This window comes from Girardinichthys multiradiatus, chromosome 19 (assembly GCF_021462225.1).
Source record: "Girardinichthys multiradiatus isolate DD_20200921_A chromosome 19, DD_fGirMul_XY1, whole genome shotgun sequence".
NCBI classification, from domain to species: domain Eukaryota; kingdom Metazoa; phylum Chordata; class Actinopteri; order Cyprinodontiformes; family Goodeidae; genus Girardinichthys; species Girardinichthys multiradiatus.
In genome coordinates this window covers 33,966,571-33,981,344 of record NC_061811.1, presented here as the reverse complement: position 1 = coordinate 33,981,344, position 14,774 = coordinate 33,966,571, and the positions used below count along the sequence as shown (strand labels likewise).

General features: G+C 41.7%; 1 protein-coding gene across 2 annotated transcripts in view; it reads left to right on the top strand.

Moving 5' to 3' along the window:
• atrn (attractin) overlaps positions 1-14,774 on the top strand; it is a 184,306-nt gene that overhangs the window by 162,939 nt on the left and 6,593 nt on the right. For both annotated transcript variants that reach the window (XM_047346206.1, XM_047346205.1), the window contains exon 28: positions 13,609-13,723. In XM_047346206.1, coding sequence (XP_047202162.1) covers positions 13,609-13,723 — 115 coding nt within the window. The remainder of the gene's footprint in view (positions 1-13,608; positions 13,724-14,774) is intronic.

Here is a 14,774-nt window from a genome sequence, read left to right as displayed (position 1 = left end):
TTGGTCTTAACTTTTTAATTCAAGTGGCATTACAAAGTCTTAAAAAGTCTTGAATTTAGCTTGCCTTAAGCTGTAGGAACCTTGTAAGGTCAACATAGAGTGAACAATTAACCTGACAAGGCTTTTTTTGCATTGTGGGAGGATGCTGGAGTACCCAGTGAGAGAGCGTGCAAACTCTATCCAGTAAGGCCCTGACTGGGATTGGAATCCAGGACCTTCTTTCTGCAAGGCCACAGTGTTGACAACGGAGTCACGGTGCAGTTCAGGTGGCAAAACCAGCCCAAGAAATGTTTAAAAAAATAGTCAGGACAGAAAAGTAAGCTAAGTCTAACTAAAAACTCAAAAGGATTTAAAGAAAATCTTGAAGCTTCTGATCCAAACCATTTTACAAAAAATCTAAATAAAGGTTAGGTTAGGATCTATGCTCAACATTACAATTTGCATAAGAGAATTTTACAGAGTTCTCAGTCCCAGTGTTTAAGCGTTCTAGCTATCTATTTGTATGGCTACTTTTCCTTTGCTTACAAGACAAATTCGGATGTGTGGAAATATTTCCGTTCAACAAAAAAAAAAGGTGTTTTAAAATTCCAAGCCTTAATTGATGAATCTATTTTTTGAAGCCACTTGGAGGTAAAAGGTGGGACGAGATATAATAAGGGAACTTCTACTTCCCATATACATCTGTACTTTAGATTTTGAGTTCATTGTAACTTTTAACAACCAAATATATGCTGTGGAGCTGAGAAATAGTGATTTTTTTCATAATTTGTCCACTTTAGAAGTAATAGTTTTGCAGAGTTACAGGAATTGCAGTCAGGCTTTTGGTGGGCACAGAGCCGCAGGCGAGCATATCTGTGACTGTGCACTTTGTGATGAACAACCTCTGAATGTAGATGTAGTGTGGAATTATAGGGCCGTTTCAGCTAGTTGGCTCAGGGGCCCCGATTCTGACAGGACCCATGCATCTCAGGGGACTCTGCTCACGAGCACAAGGTTACTCCCAGCAAAGGCTGCAAGGCCTCCTGGGAAGATCAGCAGAGAGTTGAATGCTTTAACAGAAGCTGCCTTTTTTATGTTTGAACTTATCTGTCTACTGTAGATGTTCTGGTATCCACTACTTTAAACTTTCTCCCTATTTTCTCCCACCTGCTCTTCTCTCCTTTTTTATTTTCTACTCTTATTTTTGGGGTTGTTTGAATTGATACATCCTTTTCTGTCCTGTGAGATTCATCTACTTTCTGCTTCCTGTAGCCTCTGCAACAACATTTCTATTTGACAGCTGTATAAGCTGCATCTTTGCCTTGTTTCACTGTGAAGTTCACTGGATTTTGACGTTTTTGCTTTCTTTTAATGGGCTTTTCAAAACGATGCTGTTGCTGAGCAGCAAACAGCAATAAAGATAAATTGATATAATTCATTTTCCCTTGTTTACCAAACAAATCGTTCTCTTAAGTAGATTCCCAGTTTGTATGGCAAACAATATTGTCTTCAATTCAAGCGAAAACAATCCTGTTAGTCAATAAAATCCAAACAAATTTGTGATGGTTTTGAAATTTTAGTGTTGTTATTTCATCTCTGTCAGCTTCTCACCTTTTTCTAGTTTTGCTGCTCTTATCTTCTTTTAAAGCACTGTTTCTTTATTTATCTCTTTAAACCCCATGTGCTTCCTCCTTGCGTTTTCCTCCAATTCTCTATTTGCAGCTCTGGGTTTATCTTTTTTTAACACATTTGGTTTTTTGGGTTTTTTTTTGTATTGATTTGTAGACATATTTTTTTTTGCTTCCTTCAATATGTGCTGTCTGGCCAAAGTATTCACAGAACTTGAAACTTTTCCACATTTTGTCACAGCCTCAAACTTTAATTTATTTCATTGGGATTTTATCTCAATTTCCCCAAATAAAATCCGGTAAAATTAAGGGTGTAGTCACACCAGGAAAGTCCTTTAGGCTGCTTGTTTGGTCCGGGAAAAAAAGTGGTCTTTAGCTTTTTCTTTTGGTGCGGTTTGCTTTCATATTGTACTTTTTGGAAATTAACTATAACTTGTAAACAAAGCCACACGGGTGACAGTCATTGTTCCCAGTGGACAGAAATGACGGGGGCGGGACACAGCAAAGACCCGGAGATGGAGGAAAACAACAGTTGCGTGCAGCACCTCCGTTCTGCATATTTGTGCCGTCATTACAGCTGCTATATCACTGTGAGGGTCAAGAGCAGCTCACTCAACACCGATTTTGCGATCTTCCCATTGTAATTTTGAGACCGCGTCAGAGAATGCATACTGCAAGCCGAAGAAGACGTTGTGCTCTGCTTCCCCTGCTTGCCCTGTCCCTGATGGTAGTAGCGTTACTAAGCAGCATACTGCTGATCAGTACAACGCACACCTTTGCTACCAGCTACGGTGGCTTGTTAAGTCCAAAGAGATGTATGTTTTTGGTAGTTGGGTCATATCGGGGCTAGTTTGTATTCAGAGCATAAGCAAACTGCACCAAAGTCCGTTTGGAAGCGAACCGAGACCACCTCAAAAAGTGGGTCTCCGTCCAGTTGTTTGGTCTGGACCAGGTTGAAAGAATTCACACCTGCACAAAATGTCCGGACCAGCGGTGGAAACGAACTCTGGTCCGTTTAAAGCAGACCAAAAGCGGCAGGTGTGACTACACCCTGAAATAAAATCAGAAGGTGTAGTTTTTTAAAACAACAAATTGGAATTAAAGCTGCAAGCAGCATTGAAGGCCCTCGCACCTCAGCACAACTCGGCCTGTGCAGCGACCACGAGAGCCTGGCATCGCCACCTCCACGCCACCAATTTGGCCGCTGTTCAATTCAAAATGTCGCCAATAAGGGGGACTGTGAGCAACATGTCAAATGATCTTCGGTCATGCAGGGTTCTGGTCTGGCGAGAAGCATTCAAAATTTGGAGTAAATCGGACCTTCCAGATGGAAGCTGCACTCAGTGTTTTATCAGTGGGCAAAGCTGAAATTGTGTCATGAACTGACTGTGGCAACATGTTCAGCAATGATGCATGATGATGTATACTACATTTCAAGTGGATTCAATGATGTATGAGAGACATATAGCCCTTGAAGTGTCCTAGGGGGCGCTATTGATCCAAATTTCAATATAATCCAATAGAGCTGTTTGGGGGCAGACAAAGATCAACCATATTCAGTTTGGAGCAAATCGGACCTTCCAGATGGAAGCTGCACTCACTTGTTTGTTTGTGGACGGGGCTAAAACGACATCATCAATTGACTGTGTCAACATGTCCATCATTAACTCATGATCATGTATAGTACATTTCAAGTGGATCCGATGATGTATGAGGCAGATACAGCACTTGAAATGTCCTAGTGGGCGCTGTTGATCCAACTTCCAATGTAATCCAATAGAGGTGTTTAGGGGCTGACAAAGATCAACCATATTTATTTTGGAGTGAATCGGACCATGCATGTGTAATTTAGAGCCAAACGTATGGCTGTGGCGTGACATCAGAATTCGCCACGTCGTCATAGCCACACCCTCCAGCTAAAGCAGTCAGTACTGGTGACTGTCTTAGACCATCATGTTATCTGTTACTTGGGACAGTTTCACATTGATTAGGTGAAGAACATCAAAAATTGACTCTCTAAAGGAAAACATGACACTTCCTCTTCTCAGGGGGTGGGGCTCAGATGATGTCACTATCTGATCAGTGAATATTGTTCAGGGCCAGAGGCAGATCAATCTTAGAAGGTTTCAGGTCTCTGTGACTTTCCTTTTAGGAGCTATATCAATTTCGTCTTTTATGACGAGAAGTCATATTTTGAGGCATTGCCACGCACACACGCTTTCATGTATCAAAAAGCTTTTGATAACTTTTGATCCCCATTGCCTTAAGAGTATACTGAGTGATTTTCAAGTCTCTATGTCAAAAGCTGTAGGAGGAGTTTGCTCAGATATGCAGGCTAGAAAGGGCAAATCTGGTGTCAAAATGGCAACTTCAATCTAAATGGCCGACTTCCTGTTGGGTTTGGATCAACGCTCCAAGAGACTTTTTTGTAGGTCCTGAGAAGATACATATGTCTACCAAATTTCAGATTCCTCGGTCAAAGCATGGCTTAGGGGCTGATTTTTTTAAATGTTTTGTAAGGGGCGCTGTGGAGAAATTAGGCCACGCCCACCAAATATGTCATCAGATTTCTTTTGGGGACTGGACAAGGATCAGTCATATTGATTTTGGTGCAGATCAGATTATCTATGTGGAAATTAGAGCCAAACGTATGGCCATGGCGTGACGTCCAACTTCGCCGCGCCACCACGGCCACACCCTTTATGAAAAGTCACTGTGCTTCAAATGAAGTTAGACCCACTAGTTATCAGTCACCTGACACAGTTTCAAGTTGATTGAGTGTAGACAGGCAGATAGCCACCTTTCCCAGTAAAAAAAGTGACTTCCTGTTCTCAGTGGGTGTGGCTTTGATGATGTCAGCATTTGACCCCATAGGATCGGGAACCCGAAGATCCTCCTTCATGCCAACTTTGGTGTGATTTGGCATTTGGGAAAGTTATTGCATTTTTTCACTTTGGGAGCGAACGCTATTTTCATGCCCCGGCCACGCCCCCTAAACATGGCCGAAAACTCACGATTTTGATAACTTTTAATCCGCAATGCCTGAACTGCATATTGACTAAATATGAAGCCGATAGCTCAAAATTCCTAGGAGGAATTTGTTAAAGTTCGAGGTGAGTAAAAGTGAAAAACGGCCAAAAATTGGCCTTTGACCCAAAATGGCCGACGTCCTGTGCGTTTTAGGGCATACCCCTTGGTTTTCTTGGTTTGAGAAGCTCTACCTGTGGGCCAAATTTCAGATATCTACGGCTTAGGTTTGGCCTATCACACGTTTGGGGGCGTGTACCAAATTTCAGATTCCTCGGTCAAAGCATGGCTTGGGGCTGATTTTTATTTTTATTTTCTAGGGGGCGCTGTGGACGAATTAGGCCACGCCCACCAAATATGTCATCAGATCTCTGTTGGGGACTGGACTAGGATCAATCACATTGAATTTGGTACAGATCAGATGATGTATGTGGAAATTAAAGCCAAACGTATGGCCATGGCGTGACGTCACACTTCGCCGTGCCACCACGGCCACGCCCTTTTATGAAAAGTCACTGTACTTCAAATGAAGTTAGAGCCACTAGTCATCTGTCTTCTGACACACTTTCAAGTTGATTGGGTCAAGAGGGTCAGAGAGGCACCTTTCTAAGTGAAAAAAGTGACTTCCTGTTGACAAGGGGCGTGTCTTTGATGATGTCATCGTTTGACCAGATAGGATTGTTGATGACCTGAGAGGGATCAATAATACCAGGTTTGGTGTATTTCATCCAATTTATGTGAAAGTTATTGCTGTTCAAAATTTGCGGCGAGAAGGCTAATTTTGAGGCCTGGTCCCGCCCCTTCAGCATGCTCAAAAACTCACAATTTTGATAACTTTTAATGCCCAACGCCTTAACTACATACTGACCAAATATGAAGCCGGTAGCTCAAAATCCCTAGGAGGAGTTCGTTAAAGTTCGACATGTATGAAAAGTGAAAAACGTCCAAAAATGACCCTTTGACCCAAAAGGGCCAACTTCCTGTTGGTTTTGGGGCATACCCTCAGTAGACTTTTTTTCATGATTTGGAGAGATCTAGCTATGTACCAAATTTCAACTCTCTAGGACTTACCAGTTGGCCTATCTCACTTTAGGGGGCGCTGTAGAGTCGTTTGGCCACGCCCATTTTCAATTCCATTAAAAACCTTAAATTTCACTAGGGGGACAATTTTTGGTAAAGTTTGGTGAGTTTTTGAATATGTTTAGGCCCCCAAAAAGGCAATTAAGTTGTCGCCTGAATAATAAGAAACGGAGCAATTACAATAGGCCCGAGCCTTCCTGCTCGGGCCTAAAAATGTTCAAGGATTGTGAAAACTTTTGCGAGTACTGTATATTGGGCAGATTTCTTCTATATATGTTGTGTTTAGCTCCTATTTGTGTTTCAGCAGTTTTTCATTTTGAGCCAAAGACTTTCTCCGTATCTTGGCTGCTGTGTTCTCCTCTCTTCTCTCCTGTCCATCATCCTTTCTTTACTTTGTGTTTTCCTCTAATTTGTTATCCTTTACAGGCCTTATCAGCTGTCTGGGCTTCCTTTTTGGCCTTATCTGCTGGTTCTCTCTGTGTGAAGGGCTTTTTCTGTGTATCCTAATGCTGTTTATGTGTTTGTGTGTGTGTCGCCATGTGTGTGCACACATTGTGGTTTGTCATAAAAAGAAAAGATGAAACTTGCTGTTAAATCCAGCCAACCTCCATCACCTCCATCTTTTGCATTACCTTTTCTTCTCCTGGCTCTATACGTCATTTTTTCCTTTCCTCCCAGCCTGCTCTCCTCCTCTCCATCAGGGCTAAAGCAGCCCAGGAGCGGAGATCCAATTTAGATCTTTCTCTTCAGCTTTCTGTGCCATCATCTGCTCAGACTGTGATTGTACTCTATCCTATCTTCTCCCAACTCAGACTGAGCAGCTTGGCATGGGTTGTTCCCCTTGTTTTCATGACTTTTTTTTTTTTTTATCAGGATGCAATGGTAGCATATTAAGACCTCCAATCAGAATGTATAAAAACCCAAGCACAACGCAGGGAATTGAAAATCATTAAAGTTGTTTATACTTCTGGTCGAAAGTTCAAACTTGCTTCCTCAACGAGATATATGCACTTGTTTTGTGCCAAATGAGGCCTGCAGCACCAGCATCGCAAAGAGATGATTGCTTTGTGACACTTTCTTCTCTGCTTTTATTCCGAGAAACAGAAGGACAAGAGAAAATGGGACGTGTGTGGGCAGGAAGAGACTGTTTTCATCTAGTGTATTTGTGCTGTGCTGTCAGCAACTTCGTTCAGAAGGTTTTTATAATTTGTAGGTCTTTGGCTGAGCTTTCTACAACTACAGGACTTTATGTTTGCATGCTTAAATGCCTTGAAGGCTTGAGTTATCTGTTTATAAACAGCATCCTCTGCAGTTCATATGCTGCCTGGAAAAGTCTGAAGTTTGAATTTAAGTATTTTCAAGGTCTGATAATGCATGAAATCTGAGTTTTTTTCTTCAGAGCACCTTGTTAAATCTTACAAAGACATCCAAACCTTGTTTTTAGTTATATATAGCTCAACTCAGCTCATTTATCCTTGTTTTTCTGTTTTGCGTCTTGCTAAAATCCACTACAGTCTGAGTTATTGCCATTGTCTAATCATTTCTTGGCAGAAAAAAAGAATCTAACCAAATAAAAACTCATCAAAGTTGCCTCAGCAGTGGCATCTGTACCTGGTGAGACCTAACAACACGCTCTGGCCGCTGCTAAAGTAGACATGAATGCGCCGGATGAAAGGCGAGCAGTGTGCAGCTGCTTCGTGAGCCCACATCAGCACACGTATATAGGCGTGTGTGGGCTCAGCAGCGATTCCACGTGCTGGGCTAATTACTGAAAGTAATTTAACAGAACCTTTCGCCGCTCTGCCTGGCCAGTCTAGATAAGTCTCCAAAGTGTTGATGTTGTGGGTAGTGCAGGGGTGACTTGTGAGGGGAGGGCTTGAATGCTATAAAACAAAGGCATCTGCTGGGGAATGCTATTAAGACACAGCCTCTGAAGAAGACCACCAGAAAAGACACTGCCTTTGGGAAAACATCTTAGGTAAAAAAAAAGTCGCAGGCTCAGTCTTTAAAACAAGCAGGTAATTGGATTTTCTCTAGGTTTGATCCACCCCAAACTGAAGATGAATAGTGTGTGTAAAAGGACACACAGTTGTGTTTTCCTAAAAAAAAAAAAAAGATTGAGCTACCTGTTTCATAGTTTCAGGTTGAAATTGAAATTGGGTGTTTGACTCTGTACTGATGAGTACTCTTCATGGATCATGAAGCATGTCCTGTTGAAATGAAAATAATCCACCCCAGTCTGACAACAAGTCTCCTCCAATTCCAGATATTTTTGCAAGAGCTTTTCTTCTCTGATGTGAATATCAGATGCTGGTGCTTCAAAATGGGATGGTTGCATGTAAACAAATGAGATTCTAAGAGCAGCTTGCAGCTGCTGCCTCAAAACAGCTCTGAGGTTGGAAATGAAAAAACTGCCTTTACTTTATTCCACAAGGTTTACAGGTCTGTTCAGGTTATCATTATTATCATTATTTTTCTATTATTTTTCTATTGTAAAGACTGCAAAATGAGACACATTTTACACAAGGCCAATGCAGGCATGTACAGGTCCTTCTCAAAAAATTAGCATATTGTGATAAAGTTCATTATTTTCTATAATGTAATGATGAAAATTTAACATTCATATATTTTAGATTCATTGCTGAAATATTTCAGGTCTTTTATTGTCTTAATACAGATGATTTTGGCATACAGCTCATGAAAACCCAAAATTCCTATCTCACAAAATTAGCATATTTCATCCGACCAATAAAAGAAAAGTGTTTTTAATACAAACAACGTCAACCTTCAAATAATCATGTACAGTTATGCACTCAATACTTGGTCGGGAATCCTTTTGCAGAAATGACTGCTTCAATGCGGCGTGGCATGGAGGCAATCAGCCTGTGGCACTGCTGAGGTCTTATGGAGGCCCAGGATGCTTCGATAGCGGCCTTTAGCTCATCCAGAGTGTTGGGTCTTGAGTCTCTCAACGTTCTCTTCACAATATCCCACAGATTCTCTATGGGGTTCAGGTCAGAAGAGTTGGCAGGCCAATTGAGCACAGTGATACCATGGTCAGTAAACCATTTACCAGTGGTTTTGGCACTGTGAGCAGGTGCCAGGTCGTGCTGAAAAACGAAATCTTCATCTCTATAAAGCTTTTCAGCAGATAGAAGCATGAAGTGCTCCAGAATCTCCTGATAGCTAGCTGCATTGACCCTGCCCTTGATAAAACACAGTGGACCAACACCAGCAGCTGACACGGCACCCCAGACCATCACTGACTGTGGGTACTTGACACTGGACTTCTGGCATTTTGGCATTTCCTTCTCCCAAGTCTTCCTCCAGACTCTAGCACATTGATTTCTGAATGACATGCAGAATTTGCTTTCATCCGAAAAAAGTACTTTGGACCACTGAGCAACAGTCCAGTGCTGCTTCTCTGTAGCCCAGGTCTGGGGAATGCGGCACCTGTAGCCCATTTCCTGCACACGCCTGTGCACGGTGGCTCTGGATGTTTCTACTCCAGACTCAGTCCACTGCTTCCGCAGGTCCCCCAAGGTCTGGAATCGGCCCTTCTCCACAATCTTCCTCAGGGTCCGGTCACCTCTTCTCGTTGTGCAGCGTTTTCTGCCACACTTTTTCCTTCCCACAGACTTCCCACTGAGGTGCCTTGATACAGCAGTCTGGGAACAGCCTATTCGTTCAGAAATTTCTTTCTGTGTCTTACCCTCTTGCTTGAGGGTGTCAATAGTGGCCTTCTGGACAGCAGTCAGGTCGGCAGTCTTACCCATGATTGGGGTTTTGAGTGATGAACCAGGCTGGGAGTTTTAAAGGCCTCAGGAATCTTTTGCAGGTGTTTACAGTTAATTCGTTGATTCAGATGATTAGGTTCATAGCTCGTTTAGAGACCCTTTTAATAATATGCTAATTTTGTGAGATAGGAATTTTGGGTTTTCATGAGCTGTATGCCAAAATCATCCGTATTAAGACAATAAAAGACCTGAAATATTTCAGTTAGTGTGCAATGAATCTAAAATGTATGAATGTTAAATTTTCATCATGACATTATAGAAAATAATGAACTTTATCACAATATGCTAATTTTTTGAGAAGGACCTGTATAAGAAACTTAGGAAGCGTAGTTTATTTTTCCTGGTTAAATTAGCCATCTGGGAAACTACAAAACCTTAGGCTAACAAAAACAATGTTTCTGTTCTCGTTTCTCAACTGTCAGTAAATATGAATGCCTTACTTGGATACTGATTTTTATTACTGAATATAAACATGATGCCTTTGTTATCCATGCATTCTATAAAGACATCCATCCATCCATCCATTTATGCAACAATCTGCAATAAAGGTATTGTGAACGTTTGTATTTGTACTTTAGAAATTGGATAAAAGGCTGTGAGAACTCTGGAAATACTGGCCTGTGATAGTAGGATATTTTGACAGACGAATCAAAACGAACCCTTTATTTGTGACTTATGGCCATTTTAACTGGTCATTTCAAATAGACATGTTGGAACTTCAATAATAGTATTAGGAAACCTCGGGGCCAAATGGCTTTCTGAATAAAAGCATTTTCCTTCAAGCACTTCACCATAGGTGAACCTTAAACCCTTTTGATGGATTTTCCTGTAGGATGAGTAGGAAGAGTGAATTTGCCTCTTAGATGTGGAATAACAAAAAGAAAAGAAGGTAACACACGTCCTTGCGACCAGTTGCTCGGAGCAGTGTGTCACATATAAAACAGTTCGACGTGGAGACTTTTTCCCACCGAGCAGTTTAATGTGTGACACTGCATACTTGGACAGAAATATTTAGCTTTGCGCGGACAGGTCCGGCGGAAGTACACTTTGAGTCCACCCTGAGTACGCAAGGACGTCTGCGGAGTCAGGTACGCCGGACTTTACTGGTTAAAAGACTTTCCTCTCAGAACACTTAATAGTCTACGCCAATAGGAATATGTAGCATTTACAGGGTTTTGTTCAGGTTCTCCCTCAGAAATGTCTTAAGAGTTGCAGCAGAATCAGGTAATCCGTTTTATAGGACTCATCCCAAAAGTCCCAGCATATTCTATACTATTTATTTCTATACTTTTAAATGACTTTTTTGTGCTGCTAAAAAGGCCCCAGAAAATACACAACACAGTCAGGGCAGTGTGCGGAAGGCAAACAGAAAAGGGCACAAAATAAAATGTTTAACTTTAATGAAAAACATTAAATAAAAGACAAGGATGTATTTGCTTTTTGATTAAGTTCGTTCTAAGTTTTTCCTTGTCTGGAAATCATGAACCATGTCCTATGCAGTGTGTGCTGTAGAGCCACCATGGGACAAACTTGTCTCCAGTTCAGCCAGTTTAAATAAACCTGACAAGAGCAAAATAAAAAATGATTCTAGAGGAACCTGAATATGGAGAGAAAATAAAACAAAGCAGTGACCCGCTTCTTAATTGAAGTCATTTGTTTAGTTTAGTCAGGCTCATTTCCCTAGGTCAGGACGTTGTTAAATAATTTATTTATAAAACTTCTACACTTCAGGGTTGACAAGTGGTAGCCAAATTTCATATTTGCCTGTGTTTGAGACTTATGCTGCTGAAACTGGGAGGCTGCATGTGTGCAAGTCTGGACCATCACAGCGCAGCTGAAAAGTGTTTCAAGCCCTAAGACATGTATGGATAGACATACACAACTTGATAAGAAATGTCTTTGTTGAAAGATTCATGACAGAAGTTCGTAGCAGCATACAGCAATCATTCTGCAATTACTCATGAGCAGGGAAGAGCATAAGCCCTCTTTTAACAAAGACTCTGTAAAATTGGCATATTTTTGTTATCTGTAAAAAATCCCTTTTGGGCATTTGTACATGGACCTCAGCTTTTAAAAATGTTCTAATTTTCTCCTGGAGGTAAAAGGAGGACACAAAAACCTGTGAACAGAACAGGGAGGAAACTCTCTGATGCTTGAATTCATGTGTCTGTACCACTTTGTTGACATGGATTTAGAGTTCATTGAGCAGTCAGATTGCTTGATTCTAACACTTCTTTCTAACACCTCTCAATAAATCCAGGGCAACCAATTGCTTTCAGAAGTAATTGGTAGCATCACCTGTTTATAATTTAATGTTTGTATTAATACAGCTGGACCAGAGATGGCAACTCGAGGTTGAGACTCCGAGAGTCGCACCTAAGAAGCAAAAATAAAGCTTAGACTTGACTTGGACTTGTGCCCTAAAGAGTTGAGAGTCCTGTTTTAAGACTCTCTTTAACAGTTTTTATCTCATTTAATGAAGAGTGAAAGGAGGATGGAACCATTACTATTTTTAGTACCTGCGTTCCGTGACAAGCCGCGCTAAATAGTGACATCAGAAGACTGTCTGTCACTGATTGGATAAGGGGTGGCATCACATCATTATAGTAACTAAAATCTTCTATTGATAAATCATTGTAAACTGGTCTTATTATGTATATGACCTCTATAGCCAGTCACCCTCACACTCAATTGTAATGGAAAACCGTGTAGAGCCGACCCGATTCAAGTAGGGTCATTACAAACCACTGAGGCCTTCACAGAACATCTGAATGCTGAGATAAAATTACACTCAGGTGGACTTTATGTAGTGATTAGATTACTCTCGAAGGCTGTTAGCAACAGTCAAGATTTTCCTCAAACTTCACAAAGAATCCCTACTTTGTGTTGACCTATTAGATAAAACTTCTAGTTTTATCTAAAAGCTTGTCGAAGTTTTTGGTGAGAGCTTGACAAGGTTGCATAAATATTTTGCTAAAAATTGTTTAAGAGGATAGCCTCCAGTAACAATATATGTGGAAGAAAAGACCCCTTTTCGTCAAAGCTTATGCATCTAAAACGGCTCCATACGACCCGGCAGTCATATTTTTTGTGTCTTATACAGAGACAGATGCAGACTGTCCCCTCTGTTACAATCAGCTGCAGTAAATCTACCCACAAGTGCTCACACCTGGAGGCGTTTGGGTCTTTATGCCTCATCTGTGGGTACATGTGTGACGGCCTGCATGTATGAAAGCTGTGGCTTTGAGAGATGGAGCAGAGAATAAATGTGTAAAATGGGTCAGAGCCTGAATATCATTACTGCCCACATGCATTTTGTGTGTGTGTGTGTGTGTGTGTGTGTGTGTGTGTCAGTGACAGGGATGAGTTGTGATGAACCTGTGTGTGAGGAGTACAACGCTGTATGGAAACAACGAGTTAGACTCCAGCAGCATTTCCACTGGGGGCATTAAACTCAACTCTTCAGGGAATAAAGAGCAGCCTTTAAAAGGGACTGAACTTGTGTGCTCGAGCGGAGAGGCAATGTCAGTGGTGTATGAAACCATGTCATGGCCCAGTTTCTTGCACCGGCTTTGGAATTCAAAACACAAAGCTAAAGAGACGTAGAAAGTTATCGGTATGTAGGCACAGCGGTGGCATTCTCTATACCCACACTCTCTGTCGAGGTGAAGCAATGAATATTGCAGCAGATCCGGACAGTGTTTACAGGAGGGAAACTCATTTCCACATATGGATGAGATGCTGATAAACAGGAGATATCGGTATTAGTCAGGTGTGTCACCCGGCCTGTGGTGACTGGAGTACACCAACTCCAACATAAATCTCACTACCAGGATCTGCATTCGATATGCAGCTGCTGTGCACACTGCACACATGCAGGATTGGAAGGAATCTGTGCACAGTGAGTGTGAGATGGGGGGCTCCAATTTGTGATTGCAGATCAGTTTGTTTATCTCTCCCGAGAATAAAGTTTTTTTTTTTCCTTTTCATGTTGCTGACAAAGACAAGAACAGTAACAGCAAAGCTTATGTGATCACTTGGATTTAGCAGGCTTGTGATGTGTAATGCTGTTCTTTTTTTCCTGCTTCTTTCCACAGTCCGTTCCAAAACCAATTGCCCTTGAGCCTTGCTTTGGCAACAAAGCCGCTGTGCTCTCCATCTTTGTACGGTTACCCAGGGGCTCCGGCGGCATCCCTCCTCCAGGACAGTCTGGTAAGATGCAGCTGCTGACTCCTTTGCTTTTTCTCTTATTCTTTTTTATTTATTTTCTTTGATCTGACATTCTTCCTTTGTACTGAATTCTGTTGCTTTGGTTATTTGGACCATCACAGTCTCAGTCCTTCAGGCTCCCCTAACTTTCTCACTTCCTTTTCTTTTGTCCTTCATCATCCACTTCCCAGTGGTTTAGCAGACCCAAACTTTAATTTTTACTAAAATAAAAACGTTGTATGAATACTTGGTATTGTAAATACGATGAGACAACTAGTACAAACATGCTTTAAAATACATTTCAAACAAATGCTTCTTTTATCTCAATCAGACTCTATTACAATAATAGAACTATGGGACCTTTACTGCAGTGTGTGAAAGCTGCTGGTACAAGTGAAAAGCACACACAGGTGATGAGAACCCAGTATCTCTGAGCATCCACTTACAGCACACATCATTAACATGTATTAACACTCTCTGAAGCATACAATTTTCAACCAACTGTGTTTATCACATATGATTAATTCATTTTACCTTGCTGAGAACCAATAGCTCGCAGCAAAATATGAGCTCCCAGAGGAGAAGCTGGGATCACACACACCTCCCTGTGGAGGCTGCAAATATTAGCTTGTTGTCTGATCTAAAAGTGAACTGATGCTGGCTCAAATTACCAAAGTAAGCCTCAAATACGAACTACAGTTATCTTTGTGGCTGTCTGCTGAGGTGTGTGGGTGGCCATCTCGGAACAAGCTAAACAGAGTGAAAACAGATGTGATGGGAGGCTGTGGTGCTGACAACAGAAGGCAGCTGGAGAATTCGAAGCGGTCGTGACCGGATGGGGAAACAAGTTAAAAGCGTTATAGCAGGAGGAGACAGTGGAGCACAGCTAGCATGGTCTCCACAAATGGTGCCCGAGGGAGCTCTACCCTGAGAGCTCCGGCACTTTTGTTATGACAAAAGGACTTTACTGTAATTAATAAGAGCCTTGGGCGTGCTCATGGCCAGGGGACTGCAACTGTGGGAGGCAAAGAGGCTGGGCCAGCAGGGTGGTGGG